The following is a 21,841-nucleotide window of genomic DNA, read 5'->3' on the forward strand; positions in this document are numbered from 1 at the left end:
TTCTGACTCCAAAATCCACCTCTTCCCTCTGGGCAGTAAGAGTGGTTGCAGAGTGCTCTTCTTGCCACAGAATGAGACCAGCCTGTTCCCTCTCTAACCTCTCTGATTTTCCTTCTTCCAAATATCCCCCAGATCAATGACTCAGGCCAGATCCTAGCCAAAAATGGTCACTCTTGCTTCTAGGCCAGAAAGTGGGACTCGTGTGAAAGCAAAGCAGGGTGAGGCTCTATGACCACAGGCCAAAACCTCATGTTCACAAGGGCACAGGTTTTAGGAAAACAATAGCCTTTGATGCCTGCTCAGGATTCCTTCAATGGTAAGGCCCCAGGAGGCAACTCTCACCCAAACAACGTACTCTTGGCAAAGGGAGGGTGGGTGTCTTTTCAGGCATAAAGCTACCAGCAAGGACCCAGAAATCACTCAAGGGAGTTGTTGATTTCCCTAGGGGATCTAGCTTTTGGAAATAAACTTAGCAAAGGATTCCATTGGCCTCCATCCTGAGGCCTGTCTTGCCTCTAACACCTTGGAGGGGAGGGAGATCATGGAACTTTTGTCCTTACGTAGGTTACCAGCTCAGCAACTGAGGCGTCCTTTTCTCAAGTTTAGCACCAGCTATTTATTCTGATAAAGAATTGGTAAAAAAACAAAACAAAACAGAACTAGTGAGGTTACTGTTTGGCTTGGTTTCCAAAAACCAGTCCCTGCAATTGGCAGTTATTTCCTAGACTTAATAGGTGTAGGAAAAAAGGACCTTTGTTGATGGTCAAGCATTTAACAGAAAATGAGAGTATTTCTGTGTTACTGAGGTACAGCTCCCAAAAATGAACACAGAGGCATCCAGGTGGGGTGGATCGTCAGAAGGATAGGGAATCTACAAGGCTGCGTTCAAAGCTGAGCAGACCCAGGGCTCCAGAGCCAGCAACACCAGAGAACTCCTGCCCACAGTGCTCAGGAAGGCAGCCTGGCCTTGGGGCCTGGGGCACGTGGTGGAGGCCTCGGCTGCCCCCACCATTCAGTTCACAAGGCCTCAAACATCTCCTCCCCCTGAGAGTGATCGCAGAGGCAGACAATGACATGGCTACAAAAGACATCAACCTACAACCCCAACACAGTTTAGGTAGGGTGTTTTGTTCCAGAAGACACAAGTAGCACCCATGGGCGGGGGTTCCCAGGGGGTAGATTTCAGTTTAGAATAAGGCAAAACACTGTAACTATTAGACATGCCTTTAGGTAATGTGCTCTCCCTCATGAAAGGTATTCAGGCCAGCACTAGAGGGTCACCCCCTCAGAAGTACTGTTAAGGCAAGCCCTGCCTTGCGCAGGATCCTAAGATCTCCTCCACTGTGTCTCTGGTTAGTACCGAATGAGCGGCTCCACAGTTGGAGCTTTAGAGACCGGCACATGCCGTGGCTGGGGGTGGCAGCAGCAGGCTTTGTGGAGGGCCTGATGCTTATGCCAGGCCTTGAGGGCAGGTGGGTAGGTTTGGGTAGGAAGGGAGGGCTCCAGCATGTTGCAGGGTCCAGGAAAGTTCCCTTTACCTGCAAAGCAAATGCACTCCTACTTAACTGGCTCCCAGAGTTGCAAAGGGGAATTAATTATTGTTTGTGATACACTTTAAGATTCCCCGATGAAAGACCTTATATAAATGCAAATTCTTATTATTGTCATTAAAGGTGCTAGACGTCTGGCCTGCTGGCTAATGCCCTGGTATAGCTCTGAGAAGAAAAGAAAGCAAACTCCCCGCAGAACGTTTGCTCTGGTTGCTCCAGAGCGCTAGCAGTGAGGAGAAGCAGGTCAAGGAGGGCTTGGCCCATGACTGCGAAAGTGAAGCCATCCAACCCTGACCAGAATTAGCATGCAGCTCTCTGCTCTAAGAGTCAAGTGTCTGTGTACCTCCGAGGGCCAGGGCCCTGCTCAGATTCATTCCCTGATCGCCGCAGGATCCGGCCTGTTACTAGAGCAGGAGCTATCCATGACCCAGTGAGTGTTTGCTTGTCTACTGGTCTGAAGGATGGAAGGAAGGTGGCCAGGATAGATGCTGGCCACCCAATGTTGGGGTCCTATGTCAGATCTAGAGACAAAGGGCGAGATCTAGAAACCTCAGACATGTGTGATATCCCTGACAATACTTATTAAGGCTTTGAGAGAACCCCTCTAGCAAAGCACAGGGAGAGGTCATTCATTAATTACTGTTTCCACGTAAGCCACTGTCTCTGGCTAAAGTGGTTGGATTGCTACCAAAGTAATAATAATAATAACAACAACAACAATAATAATAATAATAATAATGAGTGGATAGTAGTGTTTTAGACCTGGAAGCGAACTCAGAAGCCATCCCTTCACTTTCCAGATGAGGCAGTGTGGGGTGCGGAGAGGTGAGGTGGCCCATCCCAAGTCGCATAGCCAGTAAGAAGCAGAGCCAGGATCACACTTCAGGCCTCCCCATTCCTAGTCTACAGCTCAATTATGTCAAGATAATAATACCTCCCATTTTATAGCACTTTCCAGACATCGTACTTCTCAACAACCCTGGAGATTTTAAGATCCCAAATGACCTCACTATTAAAGGACCTTCTGCCCTCTGCTCTTCTGGGGCTCATTATTTGGAGAACATTTATGATGCCTCTTATGTGCACCTGGGTAGATTGCACATGTCCTCCCCGTACTTTCTTTTCCTTCTCGCGGACATTCAGAGTAGGCCTCATTCTTCACGCAGGTGCTTTAGTACTTCCGGGAACCCGAGGGACAAACGAGAGGGAGGCCAAGCTCATCCCTTTGTCCCTTGTCATTGCAGTCATGATTCTACTGAAAAGCCACCCGATGCAGGTCCCTAGAGGGGGACTAAAGATACCAGTCAACACCTCTAGACACATAAACCTACAAGAGGGAGGGCCATTTAGCAGGGGTTTGTAAGAACGAACGTGAGCTGGCAGTAAGTAACTCTCTGAATTCATTCCTGGGCTGTCGGCCGTTCGGTGCTAATGGAGGAGACCCAAATGTAGCTAACCTGGTGCTTGGGAGGGGAGGATCGCCAAAGCAGAGCACTGGAGAAATCCCCGAACGCGAAGAGGAGTCCGAGTGACTCGGTGTCACACGGCAGCCCCAGAGGTAGGGCCCCGGCCTCCACACGCCATCTCCAGCTCTCTCTCCTCTGGGAACCATGGCGGTGTGGAGAAAACGTGTCCTTTGGAGTCCAGCAGCTAGCAGCTCTGGATTTATAAATAGCATTGCCACCAGTTACCTGCGTGATCTTAGAAAGCTGCTTTGCGTCTCTGAATCATAGATTTCTCATTGGCAGAAACAGAGATAATAATACCTCCCCGGCAGTAGGCCCATCAGGAGAAGTTAAACGTAAAATAATATAGATGGAAACAAATAGCATGAAGTCTAGCACGTAGCAGGCACCCTCCCTCCTTTAATACTTATGGCTTCCAGGTTTTTTGTTTTTGTTTTTCTTTTTAACCGCAATCCACGGGAAGATATTTATTTTATAACCTAATTCTGTCTCTATAACTAAAACAAAAGTTTCGTGAAAAACTGTTTCCCCTCGCCACATGTGATACACTCTGACTTTATTTTGTTTCACGTTAATGCTGCTTGGGACCCACTAAATTGATTTCAAAACGCACTGCAACCGTGATACCAATCATTTGAACCAGCCCATTTGATACCACGTGTGGATCTCATTTACCCACGTTGTGTGTCCTTCATTTCCTTCCAGCCCTGGCTCTCTGTAGCTGGCACACAGGGCCAGAGCTGCCCGTGCACAGCATGCACAGGGCCCCGGGCTTGGTGCAGGGTGCAAAGAGCCCTACGGAGCAGGTGGGCTCCTCCCCCGTGCTCCCCCCCACCCTCCGCGGTGCCCCTCAGAATGACTGAGAGGACCCATAAGGCTCCCCGCCTGCCACGGTTCTGCCTCCTGCCAGCCTGCTGGAGAAGTTCGCTACGCTCCCAGCCCAGCATGGCCCACCTGAAGTTTCTGTCAAGGCCCCCGGAGCCCAGCAGGGAGGGTGGGCCTCGGGCAGCCTCTCCCATTGAATAGTTCCTTCCTTTGGAATCGCTGCTCTCCCATCTGTGAGCCCCGAGAGCCAGATGTCTGCGGATCTTATTTCAGCTGCCAGGCAGGGGGATTAGAATAGAAAGAAGAGGGACCCTGGCCATCCTTGCTGCCCCTCCTCTCGGTCTGCAAGGGGTACCTGTGAACACCCAGCTTGGGGGGGGGGGGGGGGCGGTGCGGCGAATACTCAGAGAGCTGGAGTGATGAAAAGCTGGGCCCAGAAGCAGCAGGCAGGGGCCCGGGCATCCACGGAAGACATGAGCTGCAGCCTCCAGATGCCGAGTCTAAGTGGAGAACCCAAATTCACAGCCAGGCAAACACCACTTTAAAGCTCCAGGGAGACTCTCTAGGGAGGACAGGATTGTTTATGCCCCAAAGAGTCAATCTCCTAAGTGTTTCCCTGGCACTGTGGGGGTCTGGCACTCTCCTGCGGAGGCTGATGCCTGGCAGTGCTGAGCGGGAGCCTTGAGGCACAATCCCCACTGGAGTGTGACTTGGGGCCTCGGACACACACTCCCACTCCGCATGGCCAGCTCGGCTGGGACCCTGAGCACTTCCTCTTTGAGGTCTATCCTTTGGTTTTTCCCCCTTTGCTGACTAAGAAGGGGAGAGTAATCCGTGACTTTGGCAGTGACTCACTGCCATCAGATGGGCGGTCAGCGTCTCCCCAGCACAGGTGAGCGTAGGAGTAGCTCTCGTCCTGGCCAGGCCTGTGGAGGGATCCCGACACCCTTCACGGGCATCCACACAGCCATCCGTGGGAGCAGCGCTCAGCTTCTATTCGTGCAGCCCTGGGCAGAGGGAGCAGAAGACCGGTGCCCGCCGCCGAGGCACCTGCCATCTGAGGCACAGTGAGGGAAACAGGATGAGCACAGGACTGTGGCTCTGCTCTGGGTCCCCAGGCAGTGCCACACTCCCTAGGCCCCCCCCCCCCCCCACCGCCCCGACACCCGCTGTCCGGCTTCAGCCCAGCCAGGTGCACCCCTTCCTCTCAGCCCCCTCCCCACCCAGGGGCCCAGGCCTTTCTCAGTGGCCACAAGGTACCCCCTCCTCCCAGCCTCTCATCGAATAGGTTCAGGATGCAAACAGCATCAGGCTGAGAGGAATGTGAGCACTGCCCCTTAGCTCCAGGGCCTCCAGCTGGCCGTGGGCACTTCATTCACTCATGCACCAAGTTAGCATTCACTTGCTGTGAGGCCCGCAGGAAGGTGAGCACCACTGGGCAGTAAGGACGAACCATCCCTAAATTCTGCTGTCCAGAGACTTACAGAGAAAACCTGTACTAACAGCCATGACTGTCGTGTACTGTGTTAGAGGAGCCACCATTTTCTCCGGCTCTCAGTTTTCCCTTCCCTGTAGTGATTGGACTATATGACCTCTGAGATTTCCTTTTGTTCCAAAATGTTCTAATTCTAAAGTACGTCTTTAAGCCAAATGTCTACGTTCGTTAGAAATATTTATTGCATTGCTGTGTGTTGAGCCCCACACCAAACCTGGGATGCCAAAAGGCGGTTGAATATGACCGTCTTGCCGTCGAGGAGTGTGTGGTGGCTATGGAAGAACGGTTGGAATGTGACGGATGTGTGCCCCCAGAGATGGGGCCCAGTGGAGGATGGGAGCCCTGTGGCTGGGGGAGGGTCAGGAGCCCATAAGGACTACCCGTCCCTCCCTCTCGTTTGGCCAGCTGACCTCTGCTGTCCTCCTTGGCCGCCTTCTCATGCACTGTGCCAGAGGGTTCCCAGGGGGCAGAGATACCTGCAGCCCTGGGGACAAGGCCTCACTCCTGCAGTTGCAGAAGCTGGCTGCAAGCTTCTGTAGCCCAAAGGAACTGGCCAGGCTCCAGAGGGCCTCCTTGGAGGGCCTCAGAAGGAGAGAGAACCACTAGGTAATTTTGATCATTTTAGTAAGCATTTAAAAATACCCTGTGATTTAGAAGGAGCCAGATTCCATCCCAATACTTTGATGTCTAGAAATGGATCTCAGTTGGTTGGTTGTTGAAGTCCTCCTAAAACAGCATTTGATTTAATTCAACACATACTGAGACTACAGTCTCAGCCCGTCGGCAGTCTCACAGGCGAGGAGCCTGAGCTGCACAAGACATCGTCTAGACACCAATCTAAACATTCCAGACTCGAGTCAGACCATGGCTGGGCCTGAGGTTGGAGGCCCGGTGTGCCGTGGAATCCAGCGGAGGGGAGATTGCTTCCAGCTGGGGGTGGGGGCTGCCGCCCGAAACTGTGAGCTCATGATGCTGTGTTCCCAGCAAGATATCAAGCCTTTGCATCTCAAGCGTGTTGATTTTCTTGTTTTGCAAGTTCAGACCCCCTAAAAATGAAGCAGCCGTGCTCAAGGATCGACACATTTAGGGAGATTGTGTGAACCAGTTACAACCACTTGTTTGTTCCTAGAGCCCACGCCAGAGAGCCAGGCGGACATCGCCTGGGGCGCAGCTACAAAATAAGCTTCCATTGTGCCAGTCCCTTGCCCACCAAGGCGCCCAGAGTCGGATGGGCAGACTTCACAGGGGCCTTTGGAGGGTTTGGGATGAAGGGCATTGGAGTAGACGCAGGTCTCTTTGTAGAGATCCTATTTTAAGGTTGACTCCTCTGACACGAGGAGAGTAACCTCAGATGAGTCAGTATTTACAGTGGCCCGTCCAGGACAATGAGGACCAGGCAAGACCACGAGAAATGATTAGCAGGACTTTGTCTCACTATTTACAGGACTGCTTTGATTTTCAGACCACAATCGGTTTTCATATGACTGATTAAAAACATGTGCCAGTTGAAGTCACAGCTGCAGCAGAAAAGTGGGGAAAGAAATGGGCCTTAGATGTTTTGGAACTTGCCTCTCTTTGCAAAAATGCATTCTGACTTGATTTATATTTCCTTGATTTCCTGACAACGAGGGTCGTGTCCCCAAACCACTTCTCCCACCCCGCCCCTCTCCACCACCACGTTGGCCTGACTCTGGCAGACATCCTAAGGCTCATCTCATGATTGCCCAGAGAAAAAAGATTTTCGAATTCCAAAAAGAGACTACCAAGCCCTGTTTTGGAAGAAGATAATCGTTTAGGCTTTTATACAATACAAAGTCCCAAGTAAGCAAGGCTGAAGGCAGCAAGACCCCAGGGTCTCCTGCCTGTGGGAAGATGTGCCCCAGTGGCACCAGGATCAGGGCACCACTGGGCACGTGAACTCACTAAGCCTGCGTTTTCCTGCCTGCAGACAGAGAGTGGGGCTTCCTGCCACACTGATAGCCATGCTTCACCCGCTCCACGGGGCCCCTTCCCCTTCGCCAGAGTCCCCAACCCGTTTGGGCCTTGTTTTCTGTTTCTGTTATAATTTTCTTAAAGCCATATCAGTTCACATGTTCAAATGTGGATTTTTATTCGTTTGAAAATATCCATTGAATAAATACAGAACTGCAATTCCCGTAGGGAAAACCCCTATAGATGAGCCCTTTTTGGACACAGTTCCTAAATGCCTTCACCCGAAGGCGTCTGCAGATTTCCCTAATGGTCCCTGTCATAACTTTCCAGAACCCCTTCCCCAGAACACGCCGGTTATTAACAACCTGCTGTGGAGCCTCCCCTCGGGACGGCACAGGGACGGCTGGGGAACTGGTCTTCCGTCCCTGTCGTGCGCTGCCTGTGGTGCCACTAAACGTCTCCTCAGGGCCCTGCAGTGTTCATCGCTGACCCTGTCTTGTTTGTGAAAAGGCGCCGCAGATGGTAACAGCCACCACTACCGCCTTTCCGCACTGCCACCGCCTATGACACGCTGGGCCCTGGGCTTGGCTGGGGCCCTCACTGAACGGGTGAAGAATTAAGACACAAAGAAGTTAAATGGCTTGCTCAAGGTCACGTGGGCGTTTCAGAACCATAAGTAGGTGGCACTAAGAGACCATCAGGTATAAATCTTCCTGTTCCGGGTGAGGACACTGAGTCCCGGTTCCGGATGACACAACAAGCCAAGGCCTGCACTAGAACCTATGTCTCCGTGGTTCGGTACTCCTTCCACCTGACCCACGGACTACCCCTTACGATACCTGGTGACCTGAACAGAAGGCCTGTGTGGGGACCCAGCCAACTTGGGCGCCCCCATCACGGGCCGCCAGAGCCCTGTGATTCTTAAACATCCCTCTAGTTCACGGCTGCAGCTTCCTCCCTGACCAAGCCTTTGACCAGAGCTACACACAGGAACACAGCCAGCAGCTTGGGCAGAAGACAAAGAGGGTGCCGGTGGCTGTGACCGCACAGCCCATCCTTAGATAACCCAAGCGTGCCGCTGGCACCTCCGGACTGGATTTTAAGAGATGCGCTGTGTCCCGAAAAGTTTGGCTGGGTGTCCCCCCCCACCCCCCCGAGACTGGCCATCTCTGTCCCTCCGACTGCCCCGCTCAATGTGATAAGCGAGAGATCATCCAACAAGCCGTGACAGAAAGGATGAACCGAGGGCAAGGACCCTATGTCCTCTTCTTCCACACAGGGGCTCCCTCTTCTGCTGCCCCCACAGACTCAGAGCCTCTCCCCTCAGACCCAGCTCCGTCCCCACGGTAACCATTGACATCTACTGATCATCTGTGACGCCAGGCACCAGGCCCCAAGTGCTCACTTGGGCCATCTCATTGAACCCTCATGAGGATTACCCTTTAAGGCAATTGAAGGTTATTTTTCCGCTTTTGTAGTTGAAGAAATTAAAGCCGGAGAGGTGAGTCACTTGCCCAAGCGATAGAGCCAGTAAAGAGCAGCGTCGGCCCTCGAGCCCAGGTGTGCTGGCTCCGGAGCGCACACGACACTCACCCCCGCAGCCTTCACAGCCCACGGCCTACAGGGCTCTGCTCTGTAGATGAAGGATCTGACTCCTCGAGAAGGGAAGAGATTTCCTGCCGAGCGCCCGTTCCCTGACTCCTGGACCGAGGGGTCTGTCTGCCGCACTCCCTGTCGGGCCCGGGAGCCGAGGCCTGGCCGGTAGCCACTCCTGCTCTGAATTCATGGAAAACCTACCCAGCCGCAGCCTGGGGTCCGTTCTTCAAGCTTCATTCTTCCTACTTGAGACTCTGGGATTGGACTGAGCTGTGATTTTATAAAACCCGGAGCAGAGGGACTGAGACCAGTGAAGGTCAGAACCTTACTTTGTCCTAAGGCATATTCAGCTCGAATTTGGTCTAAAAATAAATTCCCTTCCAGCGTGAATAGAAATGATGAGTTTGACTGACTCAAGGCCTCTCTCCCCACGGGTCCTCCCGGCCAGTTAGCGCGGAGGCAAGGAGACCTCCCCTCCCCTCCCCTGCCGCACACTTACACTTTAAAGCGTGCCATACGTTTTGTCTTTGGGTCAAAGAGTTTTTCAAAAGGTGATAGATGACTAGTGCCTTTGGCAGGCTATACCCTGGGCACTTCTCCATTTTCTCTGATAAGAAGTGAAATAAATGAAAACAGCACTTTAAAAAAAATAAATCTATAAATGGGTGGGAGCCAGTTGTCATTTTCCCCTTCCTCCTCCTCCCTCTCCCTGAACTGGCTTCGTGAGGAGCCCAGTGGGGCAGCGCCCGCTGACAACAGCCGGCAGCCTCATGCCTTTAAATAGCCCTTCTCCACACTGCTTCCCCTTCTCGTCACACAGCTCGCCCTGGAGGGAAAGCCCAGGACAGAACAGGAAACTTTAGAACTTTCTGAAGAAGGAAAGAACTTAACTCTAAAGCTTGCTCCCTCTTGCCAAGACCTTTTGGTCTAAGGAGCTGGTAGTGTTGCAGCCCCTACCCCAGAAGTTTCCGAGGAAGAACAGCCAATCAGATTTGTTTGGGGACCCGTGGGACTCTGGACCTGAAGCGAGAGGGAGGGAGGGGGCGGGCCCCAGGCCCAGCCAGTGTCATCCACTCATCGGGTGCCTTTCGGGGGGCCGACTCGTAACTTGGGGAGGGGGCACCACCCTGCCCAGTGGTTCTGGGGTTGGCTGTGCTCCACAGGACACCTCAGGCAGCAAAGCAAGTACAGTGGACGTCGGCAGCAGCCTGTCAATCGCTGACTGTCAAGGATGGGCCACCAGGCTGTCCTCCAGTGAACACATGCATGTCGCTGGGCGAACAGCAGCAAATGAAACATGGGTGGGGAAGGAGTGGCCCACACACTGGGTGGCTGCAGACAGTTGACAAGATCCCTTCCTACACTGTCCCGTGCAAGCGTCACGTGGGGTTGGACCCGTCACCCCTGCTCGCGGTGGGAGGCACAGCCCAGGGCCTCGCATGCCCTGCCAGCCTCGCTCTAGGTCTGTGGCTCTCTGGACCCCACGCAGCCCCTCCTGTCCATCAGGACAACTGTGGTGGTGCAACTGGCAGGAAAGGGCTTTGAGGTCACGGGTCCCAGAGACGGTGACAGCGTGGCCGGCTCAGGCCCGTGTTAAGCAGGATGTGGATGGAGGAGGCTGCTCTATCCTTCAAAGTGTTGGCGTAATTGGAAGTCTGAGAACGGACTGCAGTCTCTTCTTCGGTGCCTGCGTGTCACATTTGTCTGCCTTCTGAGGCTACTCTCTCACCTTCTCGAACAGCGTGCAATGGACATGCGTTAACACCTCCTGCAACCCGGTGGCCATCCGTAGTTACCTTAATTGCAGCCGTGAAGGTCTCGCTGAGGGGCCAGCTGAGGATGCTGTCGACGGGATGGCCTGTGGGGTCACTGAAAGATGTGCTCCCTGCTTTCCAGGGCCCACCGCGCAGCCCGGCAAGTATGACATGTAGCGTACGTGACAGATGCTGGGAGAAGCGCAAAGGGAGAGAACCTCTTGGTAGCCAGGGAGGACTTGACATTTGACCTGAGCACGAGTAAAGCCCAGAGGTGGAAAATGGCATGTGTGAGGAAGAGCAGGGGGCCAGATTGGAGCGGGGGGGGCTTGCATCCTGGGCCATGCGTGGGCGTCGGGGAGTCTGTGACCTCCCCCAATTCCAGGAGGCTGGAGGGCATACCTGCAATTTTTCTGGAAGAGGATCCTTAGCTTTCTTAGCTTCCCAGGGGAGGGGTGCATGCGCCCCAGAATGGAAGGGCAAACACAGCTTTTTTAACATGTCGGAGCCAGATAGTGACAATCGTGGAGTGCCAGGCTGCAAGTCCGGGGAACATGCAGGGTCGTGGTTGGGGTAGCGACAGGGATGCGCACTCGAAGAAAAGGTCTCTACTTGCAGCAGAAGGGTGAAGCAAGCCCGTGCCCGGGGGGAGAAACAGCCTTGTGCAGCAGCTCTGTTGAAAGGTAGTAAGACCTGGAGCCAGGGGGTGTCACAAAGGACGGAGGGACGTTGTGGAGGAGGAGGAAGAACATCAGGATGAATTCACCGCAGGGCTTTAGGGAGCCATGGGAGCCGTGGAAACAGGGTTCTGTTACGGAAGCACAGATGGGCCAAAGCAAGTTCAAAGACCTAATATCGGGGAGCCCTTCGTTCGGAGCACACTGGTTTGAATTACAGAGACATCCAGATCGCAGTGTCCCGCAGGTGGCTGGAACGTGGGGCCGGAAGTCTGGGAGGGAAATGAGGGCGGAGGGGCCCAGATTGCGTGCTTCTGTGCTAAGGAGGCTGAGGCTGAGAATGGGGTGTGAGGGGCTGGGGCGGTGAGGGGGCGGGGGGGGGGCCAAGATGGGAGGGTCCCGGTGAGAGAGCTCATCCGGGGAGCGCGGCAAGGAGAAGGGAGGTAGGAGACCTAGGATGTGGGATGTCACGCCGGAGAAGAGCTTCCTGAGAGAGGAGGCAGCACATAAAGGCCACGCTGAGGCCGCGGAGGCCAGGCCTGCAAAAGCCAGACACAGTGGCGACATTGGAAAGAAGTTTCAGTTGACTTGGTATTGGGGCAGCAGGAGGGCAGTCGGGTGTCGTTGTAACTGCACTGTGGGACCCCAGGGCCTGTTGAATCGTGGAGGGCCACTCACCCCTGCACCGTGGGAGCCCTGTTTGCGGCCTTTGTGGTACTGGTAGCGACAGGGCCTCTCGGTGGCCCGTCCTAGTTCATGTTGTGATTCTGAATGAGCCGCTCTGGATAAGTAAGGTGTGACTACCCTGCCCTCATGTGAGCCGGGGGTGGGGAGAGAGAAGTAGGAGGCAAGCCTGGGTGACCAGGGGCCGAGGGCGCCTACCCCGCCCCTCCACTTCCTACCTCACCTTTTGTCTTATGGCAGAGCTTTGAGTTTCCCAGCTCACAGCAAGCCACGCCTTGCCCCCCGTCCCTGCTCTGGCTGTTTCTTGCCTAGAATACTCCTAATGCCTACTCCCTCTCCAACGTCACTGACGGTGCGAGCCTGGTGCCTCACGGTGCCTCCACAGGAGCCCTTACCGCCTCGGCTGGCACTGTTTATGTGTTTGTCTTCTCCTGTAAACTGGGATCTCCTGTGCGGCAGGGGCCCCGTCTAGGTCACCTCGAAGCCCCTTGCACCGCATACCGTGCCTGGCAGTGTGGGCCCATGTAGGACGTGGAGCCTGTCTCTACAGATTCAAATCTGGGTTCCAGAAAGGCCAGACGGTCTGCCCCAGATCCCGTCGCCAGACTGTGACTGACCAAGGAACGTTCTCTTGGTATCCAGCCTGGCTTTCTTTCCAGTAGACCAAACTGCACATGTATTTGGAAATAAGTGGAGACCATGGAACGCTTAGAAATCCATTTTCTTAGACCCTCTTTGTCTCATCCAACTGAATGAAGAGTACAATTCTCTTTATACTTCAGCTCACAGAAACGACTGGGTGGCTGACTTGGCCACTGTCTGGCTTGTCGCGGGGATCAGGCCCGTCTTTGGCCCGGGAAAAGCAGAGGGAGACTGAGCACTGATGTCTAATAGGAACTGGCCGCCAGGAAGGTCTGCATACGGGTCCTTGAAATGTCCACACAAGATAGCACAGTAGTGAACTGTGTGTACCTCCCTTGGAAAAATCCAGAGGGCTTTGCATCAGCAGGGAAGGGAAATCCAACCCCAGATGCACGAACAATAAATAACAACTGTTCTGAGTTAGGTTGAAAGCTCTGAGTTGCACTTTTTTTCAAGTTGTTTGTGCTAACCACAACTTTTTTCTCCCCCTCTTTCCCACCAGGGCTTATTTCAAAACCTTTGTCCCTCAGTTCCAGGAGGCAGCGTTTGCCAATGGAAAGCTCTAGGAAACACCAGTCTTGAGAAGCGGCCAGCCAGACTGCTCTGTCCACATGCGTGTCAGCACATATGGCGGCTTCCTGGAAGCCGCTTGGAATGCCTTCATGGCACCGTTTTGCTCACACAGCGGCTTTGCACGCCCCGCCTGGGACCCAAACTGAAGCTGGCCGGCGGCAACCTGGCCCCCACCTCCGGCTGCTCCCTCTTTGTTTCCTTCAGTATATTTCTAGTTGGAAGAAATAAAATCACAAATTATGACAAACTATTTTTCCGGGGAAAGGAAGACACCACGAATGCACACACCCTTATTCCAGGAAAGCCTTTGTCTCCAAGACCTTGTTTAAGTTTTAACATTAAAACCCCCTTTACTTTTATTTGTCCCTAAAACTAGTGTCACGAGTGTGTGTGTGTGTGTGTGTGTGTGTGTGTGTGTGCGCGCGCGTGCGTTTTACACCCAACATTTCCCACTTGGGGCAGTTCTCCATCGAGAAAGGTGCTGCCTGAATGAATCTGACCACCCTGCGTGGTTTCAGCCACCCAGCAAGCCAGGCCCAAGACTGGGGCTCAGGAACAACTGGGCCCAGCACCCCCACCCCCACCCCTCCAGCTCCCTGAGTGGGCACCCTGTGCAGAGTTTGCTGAATCAGCCAGTGAATCCGTCCTTCCCTCTCTCACGTCACCCCTCCCTAGGCTGATAGGAGGCCTACTTGGGCTCATGCGGCCTGGTGTAAATCCTACCAGGAAGACAAAGGTTGGGTGCTGTGGGCCATCACTGGCGTATGTGTGATATCCAGGCTCAGGCCTGGCGGCTGGGGAAGATACCCTGAGCAAGTTCCGTTTTTCCTATATTTATGGATTATGGATTGTCAGGACTCCTCTTGTTTCCACCCCCAGCCCTTCACCCCTGCCGCCCCCTTAAGTACACAGAGAGAACTATGACCCAAGAGCTACAGAAACTCTCCCAGCAAATTGGGATGGGAGCAAGCCTGGAGTTGGGGGCCAGGCCTCTCCATACCATCACACGACTTTTCTTAGCTCCCTCACAAGTTGAGTACAGCCACCCTGACCACTTTATAAGATTGCCACTTTCGCTTAGCATTGTCCCATCCTGAAGGCTTTCAACACGGGATGTCGGACCTACGCACCGAGGTGAGAGAAGCCAGCAGCTGGCCTGCAGGGCCTGTACCCGTACTTCACCCACCTGCCTTCCCAGGCGAAGGTGAAGCCCCAGCCCACCTGTAGGGTTTCACGGGGCCTTGCACTGTTCCCCTTGGTTCCCCTTTTATCATGTGAGCCTGAAAGGGGACCAGCCCAGGGCCCTCATGGGGGCCCGTGAGGGATCTCTCTCCTTCCTGTATTCTCCAGCTCCCAGGAGGGAGGGGAATGGCTGGGGCAGAGCCCCCGCCCCGGCCAGCCACCAGCTGGAGGACCGCCCAGCTCCGGGTTCTTACACCGCGTGGGTGCTTTGCCCCCTGCCCCGAAACCTTGGGAACTCCCATGACAGAGAAGAGCCCAGTGCCCTGTGTCCACACCCCAGCTCTGCCAGCAGCTGGCTGTGTAACCTTGAGTAAGTCCCTTCTCTACGTAATACAAAGACTTGGCTCATCAGGACCCCCCAGGGAGCTTTTTCAGAGCCGCTGCTCTGGACGCCCCTGCAGTTCTGCTGGATCAGTTCTCACCCATCGGGGCCAGGACATCTGGATTGTGATAAAACTCCCCTGATGATTATTCTGAGCCCAAAGCCAGCCGACCACTCTGGAGCCTCTTCTGCCCCTGGCCGGCCGACAGTCCACTCTCCCTCCATGCGACCGGGGGCCAAGCCTCATTCTCTCTGCTCCGTGACGCTGTCGCCCAGGATTGCTATGGCTGTGCCGCCCCCCCCCCCCCATGGAGGGGCATGGGTAGGGCTCACTGCCCACAGAGCCAAGACTCGACTGAGTCAGGGCTTCAGATCCAGTTGGGGGATTCAGCGCCGGTTCCAGCAGAGGGTGGTTGGTAGTTGTGGGGCGGGGTCAGGTCACGTGGCCTGGACCCTCGGCACTTCAAGCGACCAGTCAGTAGTGACACCAGCCAGTAGCGGGCCGTGTGATCTGGGAATGGCCCTCCCGCCCCTGCCAACCTCTAGGGGTGCATATCTGCTCAGGCCCACCAGGCTGCTGACAATACACCCACACGCCTGCCAAGCAAGGCACGGCGTGCCTGGGAAGTGCTGTCACACACTTCGTCTCAGCATCTCCACCGCAGACCTGTGAAGTAAGCCCCTGAGTAGAGGTTTCCACAGATGAGGAAACAAGAACAGAGAGGTTAGGTGAGTTGCCCACAACCACCAGCCAGTCAGTGCCAGGGTCAGGATTCGACCCAGGCTCCCGGCTCTGGACCCGCAGTGCCGTGTCTCATGTACGTCCCCATCTCTCTCGTAAAACAAACACACTTTTTTCTTTCCCAGAGAAGGATGATGTGCCATGTATAGGTCTGTGAGCACGAGGAGTATATGAATCTTAAAAAGACTTGCGTCTCCCTTACCACAGGGGGAGGGTTTGGGCTGCTTTTCGTAGGAGGAACCAAACAACCGAAGGTGACAATAGCCTCTTCGTGTGGCAAATGCTAAGGATTCAAAACCAGCATCTGTGAGTTTCCCCTCTGCCCTGACAGCAACAGAAGCAAGCGGTGCTTGTAAATGGATGACAGTCACCTGTGTGTTTTTAAACACTTCTTGCTAGTTCAGCCAATCGTCACGCGTTGTACCTGCGTACAGAGTACAGCCCGGGACTAATTAGTAAATGGCTATAAAACGCTTTGAAGAAGAAAAGTGCCATTTATAAGAGCACATTATTATTACCTCATAAAACCCGTCTCCAGCTTAGTCAGCTCTTGTCATTTCGGTTGAATCTTTAGCTCTGCACGGACAAGGAAAAGGACTCCGATGTGTTGACTAGCAATACCCGGGCTTCTCCCGGGAGGTCCGGGACGGAGGTGCAAGAGACCTGGGCTGTTCGTGTTCAGCCTTCTCTCAGCCGCTCGGCTTCCTGAGGACCCACTGCCTCCAGCCTGATGTCATGGGGCTCCATGACAGAGCCCGTTTGCTCCTGGGAATGAATTGGAAAGAGCGTGAACTTGAGGAGAGAGACTTTTTCTTTTTTAATATTTACTTTTGAGAGAGAGAGTGTGTGTGTGTATGTGTGTCAACAGGAGAGGAACAGAAAGAGAGGGAGACACAGAATCAGAAGCAGGCTCCGGGCTCTGAGCTGTCAGCACAGAGCCCGACGCGGGGCTCGAATTCATGAACCACAAGATCATGACCTGAGCCGAAGTCGACGCTTAACCTACTGAGCCACCCAGGCACCCCGAGGAGAGAGACTTCTATTTGACTCCCGGCTCTGCCCACTTGGTGGCTGGCAAATATTTGACAGGCAGTTCTTCAGCAGTCTTTAAAAGGACGAAAAAAACAGGAGGGGCGTGACTTGCACTGTTTGCCAGTTTCCACGGTGTAAATACCCCTACTGTGATCGATTTCAAGCTACCAGCGTGAGGTCCCTGGATGCAGACGGGGGAGAAGCAGGGAGGGTGCTTGTGGGAGCCTCAGCCAGGGTAAACAGACCCCAGGGTGGGTCTTCCCTTAATCTCTGGGAGTTCTGTTTTCTCATCTGTAAAATGGGAGTAAACACCTGCCTCCTAGGGTTGTGAAGATACAATGTACCTAAAGCACCGACTATGGTGCTTGGCCCACGGGAAGGTTTGATAAAAAGCGGCTATTATTGCAGACCAGAAAGATGATTTTCTGATGTTGACTTTGGCCTTTTTCTGAAAAGTCAGAATGCCCCTGTTGAGCAGTCCTGCCCAACGAATGTGGCCTTCGGAAGAGTGGCCCTGTCTGGATCACCGGGAAGACAAAATTATGAGTCCTCTTGATCGTAACGAGCGAGCGATGGGAAGTGTCTGTGGGCGCCCCCACCCCCGCCACGCTGGGTCAGCGTGCTGCTCTGCGTAGCGCTTGAGAACAAACACCCGCGTGACCTGCTTATCCGCCCTGGAGCCTGCTCTGTCACAGGCAGGAAAATCAGAGCAGCACAGGTCACTTTTGCTTCTGACTCAGTTTCGGTTCCTGACGGCCACAGACTCTTGTTTTGCAGGCACGGCCTTGGTAGAGAAATCACCACATTCGGCTCGCCTCTTGCTTGAGCCTATAAATAGTGCCAGCCCCAGAAACTGCCCCAGTTCACGGGGACTGGCCCGTCCCACGTTCTCCTTCACGCGAATGTTAAAAACACCATCTCACGGTCAGATGGCGTCTCACGCTATTCATGGCATCACAACGAAGTCGTTGATGCTTTTTGAAATGAAAGCAAGAGAAGAAGCCTCACCTTTTTGTTTATGCATCTGTAGTAATTATGCGCAGTGAGTAGAGTAAAAGGAGAGGGGACCAGATGCCAAGTAGAAATGGGTCCTGGGCAGGGGGTAATGGTGGTGGCTATCCCCATGGAGCTGTAAGTAACGTTCCGTGCTAGCTACTTTTTGTACACTGTCTTTTTTAATCCTCAAGACAACTAAATGAGGTAGGTGCTCTTATCCCCATTTCGTAGATCCAGAAACTGAGCCTCAAGGAAGCTAAATAACTCACCTGAGGACAGGAAGCTGGTATATTTACCTATTCATTCATCCCTGCTGCTTTCTGTCCCTCCTTCCCTCCTTCCTTCCCTTTCTCCTCCTCTCCCTGTCCATCCCCGGTCCTCATTACACAAAGGCAATGAGCCCAGGGCTTGGTTTCTTTCCACTTCCCTTATCAAGCTTCTCCACATGGAGAGAGATTTATTGAGCATCTATCTTATACGAGACGTTCATATCCTGGTTTCTGCCATTTTCCGCAGGAGGAGAGGGGCTTGGGGTGGTCGGGCCTGGGTCAGGTCAGGTGGAAGCCGGGGTTGGCCCTAGGTCTGCTGGTTCCAAGGCTTCACCACCTGGGGTTCTGTGTGTCCGTGTGCCCTCTGCTGCAGGATGCTCTGAAGCAGTCCTTGTGCAGGCAGATGGGCCTGTCTGTGTGGCTACAGAAATCCATAGAAATACCAACTGACTTGCAGATGACTGAGCCAGGGCCAGCCCACTGTTGGAAAAAAATCTGAGTTTGTGCCACATTCTCAGGTTAAAGCCCAGGACACACTTGGTTGAAACGATGGCCTGACATCTGGGGAAAACTAGATGGGAATGGTTGTGGCAGTTATTAAGGAAGGGCACCGGCCTGTTTCCAAAAGCACAGGATCCATGAACGGATTCCAGGGCAAGTAAGAAAGAACTCCAAGCATTATTTCCTAACATAACTCGTGTTCTCCTGCTTCAGGGCTCCCATGTCACTCCTCCATTCATCTCTGACCCTTTTGGAAGAGCCACGCTTTATAAGTCTGAGAGGTCAAGCTTGGGGTTATGATGAATTATGACTAATTGTGACAATAAAAGTAACCCCACAGGCAACCCAGGAATGACCAGAATGACCCTCCCTGGGCTGGGCCAGTTGCCACGTTGGGGTGAACCGCATGGCATGTGGAAGGTGTGACAGATATGTGTTCCTCCAGAATAGAGCCCATCACCCACTTCTTCAACACCAGCTAGGAGCTGTCCCTCTACAGAAGTCTCCTCACTCCATCCCCTGTGAGCCCAGTTAGGAGTCACCCAAGAGAACTCATCCCTTTCCACTCCACGATCGTACTTTTGCTGCAAAACGGGACTCCCCAGCTGGCAATGACCTCTGGCCGTCTGAGCAGGTGGTGGGGGGTATTAATAGTGACGAAAGCCCTCTCGAGCATCATGCATGAGATCCCAGGCCCTGTTCTGGGTCCTTTGCATCCATTGCCTTCTTGGCCCTTCAGAGAGCTGATAGGCCACCACTGCAGAGAGCCGAAGGCAGGTATCGGGGCTCTAAGGGCAATTCCTGGGCAGGCCAGAAACCATTTGGGTATAACAGTGCCTGCAGAATAAGAGTGCCACCTCCCCAGGGTACAGCTTTGGAGTCAGTCGTCATCTGGGTACATAAGTTCAAGTAGGTTGACGGAGGGATTTTACCTTGGGCTCATTTCATAGCCCAGCTGGGGGCCGGTGTCACGCCTGGGGACACGAGGCCTGGGGGCAAGGGTCAGCCCAGGGGGGCCAGATTGACTTGGGGGAAGACTCCTCAGGGGCTCATTCCTTCACTCCCACACACAGCCCGGGCTTCAGATGACTCCGCTGCCCCTTATCCTGCCTCAGTGTCCCCTCCTGATGCTCAAGCACAGGCTCAGGTGGGGTAAGGAGTCTTCCGCACACCCGGGCCATCAGCCTGCGTGGGCTGGCGGATTGCCCAACCCGGACAGCTGCCTCCACCTGTCTCCCCGACCTTTCCACCCGCACGGCACCGACACCTCAGGCTGCCCCCTGGGGCACCTCCTCTGCTTTCCCTTCTGTCACCCCAGGACCAGCAGCCTCCCAACCTTGCCCATTCCAGGTGCCGGCAGTCAGCAGTCGGCAGCCATAGGGGAATCACAGAAATGGCGCAGAACTCTCCCGACGGGAGCACGCTTCGGTGAACCCAAGCCCTTGGCTAATTGGCTTGTTGTGGGAGATGAGGCCCGTGGGCTTTGGAGCCAGTCAGCCTGAGTCAAATGCCGTTTCCACCACTTAGTAGAGGCATGAACTTGAGCAAGCCACTTGACCTCAGTTTTTTTCTCTGCAAAATGGGACTCCTGCCTCCATCGCAGGCCTGGCAGAAGGGCTCCGTGAATTGGGACATGTGAAATGCTTAGACCAGCACTGGCAGGTAGTGAGTGCTCAGAAAGGTCTGAAGTCTCTCTTGTCACTCAGATTTTGCCCAGGTTAAGCCTTCCCTGTTCTTTAGTCCTTCTTTCCCTTTCCCATCCCTGCTCTTAAGCTTCAGCTGACTACAAAAATAATCCTTTTCTGCCCCTGCCTTACAGGCATTCAGATGCCACCCCCTACGTGTATTTGACACTCCTGGGGCCAGCGGTCACGCCTCTGCCAGCCCCACCAGGCCCACAGCCCTCCTCCTGTACTCCCTCCTCCCCTTCTCCCCTTCCCCCTCCTTTTCTTCCCTATTCCTCCTCTCCCCTTTCCCCCTCCCCTTCCCCCTCCTCCTCTCCTTCCCCCTCCCTCTCCCTCCCCTTCTCCCCTCAGTGAGCCCATGCTGAGCACCTTGGCCTGCAGTTCCCAACTCTTCACTTCTGTCAAGACCCCTGCTGTCAGAAGGTTATGTTTATTAAACTGCAGTTATTAAGTAATCATTTATTTCCCCCCCTTTTGACCAATGACATATGCTTGCTTGCTAGAGATTCCAAAGAATACTAGGGACTGGAAATTACCTCACTGAATGGGCACGTTTCCAGACAAAACTAGAACACTTTATTAGCCCGGGGTTCCTCCTCTGTGGTAAACATACAGTAAACATTAGTCTCCCTTAAAATCGTGACTGTCAGTCACGGACCCCCTTGACGGCTTTCTAGGCCCCTGGTTAGAAAGCCGGGTCTGCCCAAGCCAGACCCTGGGCTGAGGGCCGGGGGGGGGGGGGGGGGGGGCGCATTCGCAGCTGATCTGGAGAAGCAGGATGAAGGCCCAGCGTTAACCATCCGCAGCTGTGGAGAGACACGAAGCCCCTTCTCAGTACCTCTGCCTCCCACGTGCCCACACGTGAGCTACCCGGGTTGTGAAGGGCGGCCCTGAGAGCGAGAAGCAGGTTTCCAGGGCTGGAGAGAGTAGCGTCATCCAGAAACCTTGCGTGTCCCACACCCCTGGGAGGGTGGCCAGGCCTGCAGAGGCTGCAGGAAGAGACACCGGAGCCATCCTAAGCCAGAAGGCCTTGACCGAGGCGGGTCTCGAGTGAACAGGACATAGGTGAGCCCACGTGTCTGGGCTCAAACAGGTGGGGCCAGACCAAACAGGTGGAAAGCAGCGGAACAGCAGTACCGAACCAGGCAGGCCTCCGGCCTTTCCATGTGTTTTTTGAGCACTTTCTGTGTGCCTGGATGTGGGAGCTGCTCCCAGGGAGAAGCAGGGATTGAACCCCACTTAGGCATTCAACAGACATCTGTTGAGCACCCTCTCTTCCTGGCCCCGGGACTGTACAGATAGATGATAAGACCAACCCTGCCCCCAAAGAGCCAGAAAGATAAGCCAGAAAGATAACACTGCTCACGGGGGAGGCGGTGATACGCCCTGTGGGAGGGCAGCAGATCCACACTGCTTACCAGGCAAATCAGGGAGGGCTTCCTAGAGGAGGGGTCAGCTGGGCCCAGATTCAGCCTCTTGGCCCCCAAAATATTTTATCCCTTTGCCTCGTTGTGGTGGTTGGGCTTCCTGGTGGGGTCTGCGGCTGGGCTGAGGAGAACAGGATGCCTAGTTCACAGGCGTTCAGTTATTTACTGAGCACCTACTTGGTGCCAGGCACTGTCCCAGGCACTGGAGATGGTGGCAGTGAATAAGGCATAAGGACGCCTGCCTTCGTGGAGCTTCCATTCCCACCGGAGAGAGACAGCATGAACAGGACGCACAGTGAGTACACTGGGGGGTGTAAAGCAGGGAGGAGTGGGGGGGGGGGGGGGGGGGACTCTGACCAGGGCGCTCAGGGAAGACCGGAAGGAGGCAAGGCACACTTGTCCTCCTTCCCCTTCCAGAACCTGCTTCATTC

The 21,841-nt window shown here is 54.2% G+C and overlaps 1 protein-coding gene and 1 long non-coding RNA gene across 5 annotated transcripts in view; one reads left to right on the top strand and one right to left on the bottom strand.

Annotated features, from left to right (window-relative positions):
- Positions 1-13,444, top strand: part of BABAM2 (BRISC and BRCA1 A complex member 2) — a 401,610-nt gene extending 388,166 nt beyond the window's left edge. For 3 of the 4 annotated variants that reach the window (XM_058682896.1, XM_058682897.1, XM_058682899.1), the window contains 2 exons: positions 10,606-10,778; positions 13,124-13,444. In XM_058682896.1, coding sequence (XP_058538879.1) covers positions 10,606-10,778; positions 13,124-13,203 — 253 coding nt within the window. In that variant the 3' untranslated portion in view covers positions 13,204-13,444. The remainder of the gene's footprint in view (positions 1-10,605; positions 10,779-13,123) is intronic. The other variant, XM_058682898.1, reaches the window with a different exon arrangement.
- Positions 9,054-12,843, bottom strand: LOC131484557 (uncharacterized). Its single transcript, XR_009248302.1, has 2 exons — positions 12,767-12,843; positions 9,054-9,188 (listed from the first exon to the last, which is right to left on the bottom strand). It is a non-coding gene; the product is annotated as an uncharacterized LOC131484557 (long non-coding RNA).
- Positions 13,445-21,841: the final 8,397 nt, after the last annotated feature.

Source organism: Neofelis nebulosa, chromosome 9 (assembly GCF_028018385.1).
Source record: "Neofelis nebulosa isolate mNeoNeb1 chromosome 9, mNeoNeb1.pri, whole genome shotgun sequence".
NCBI classification, from domain to species: Eukaryota; Metazoa; Chordata; class Mammalia; order Carnivora; family Felidae; genus Neofelis; species Neofelis nebulosa.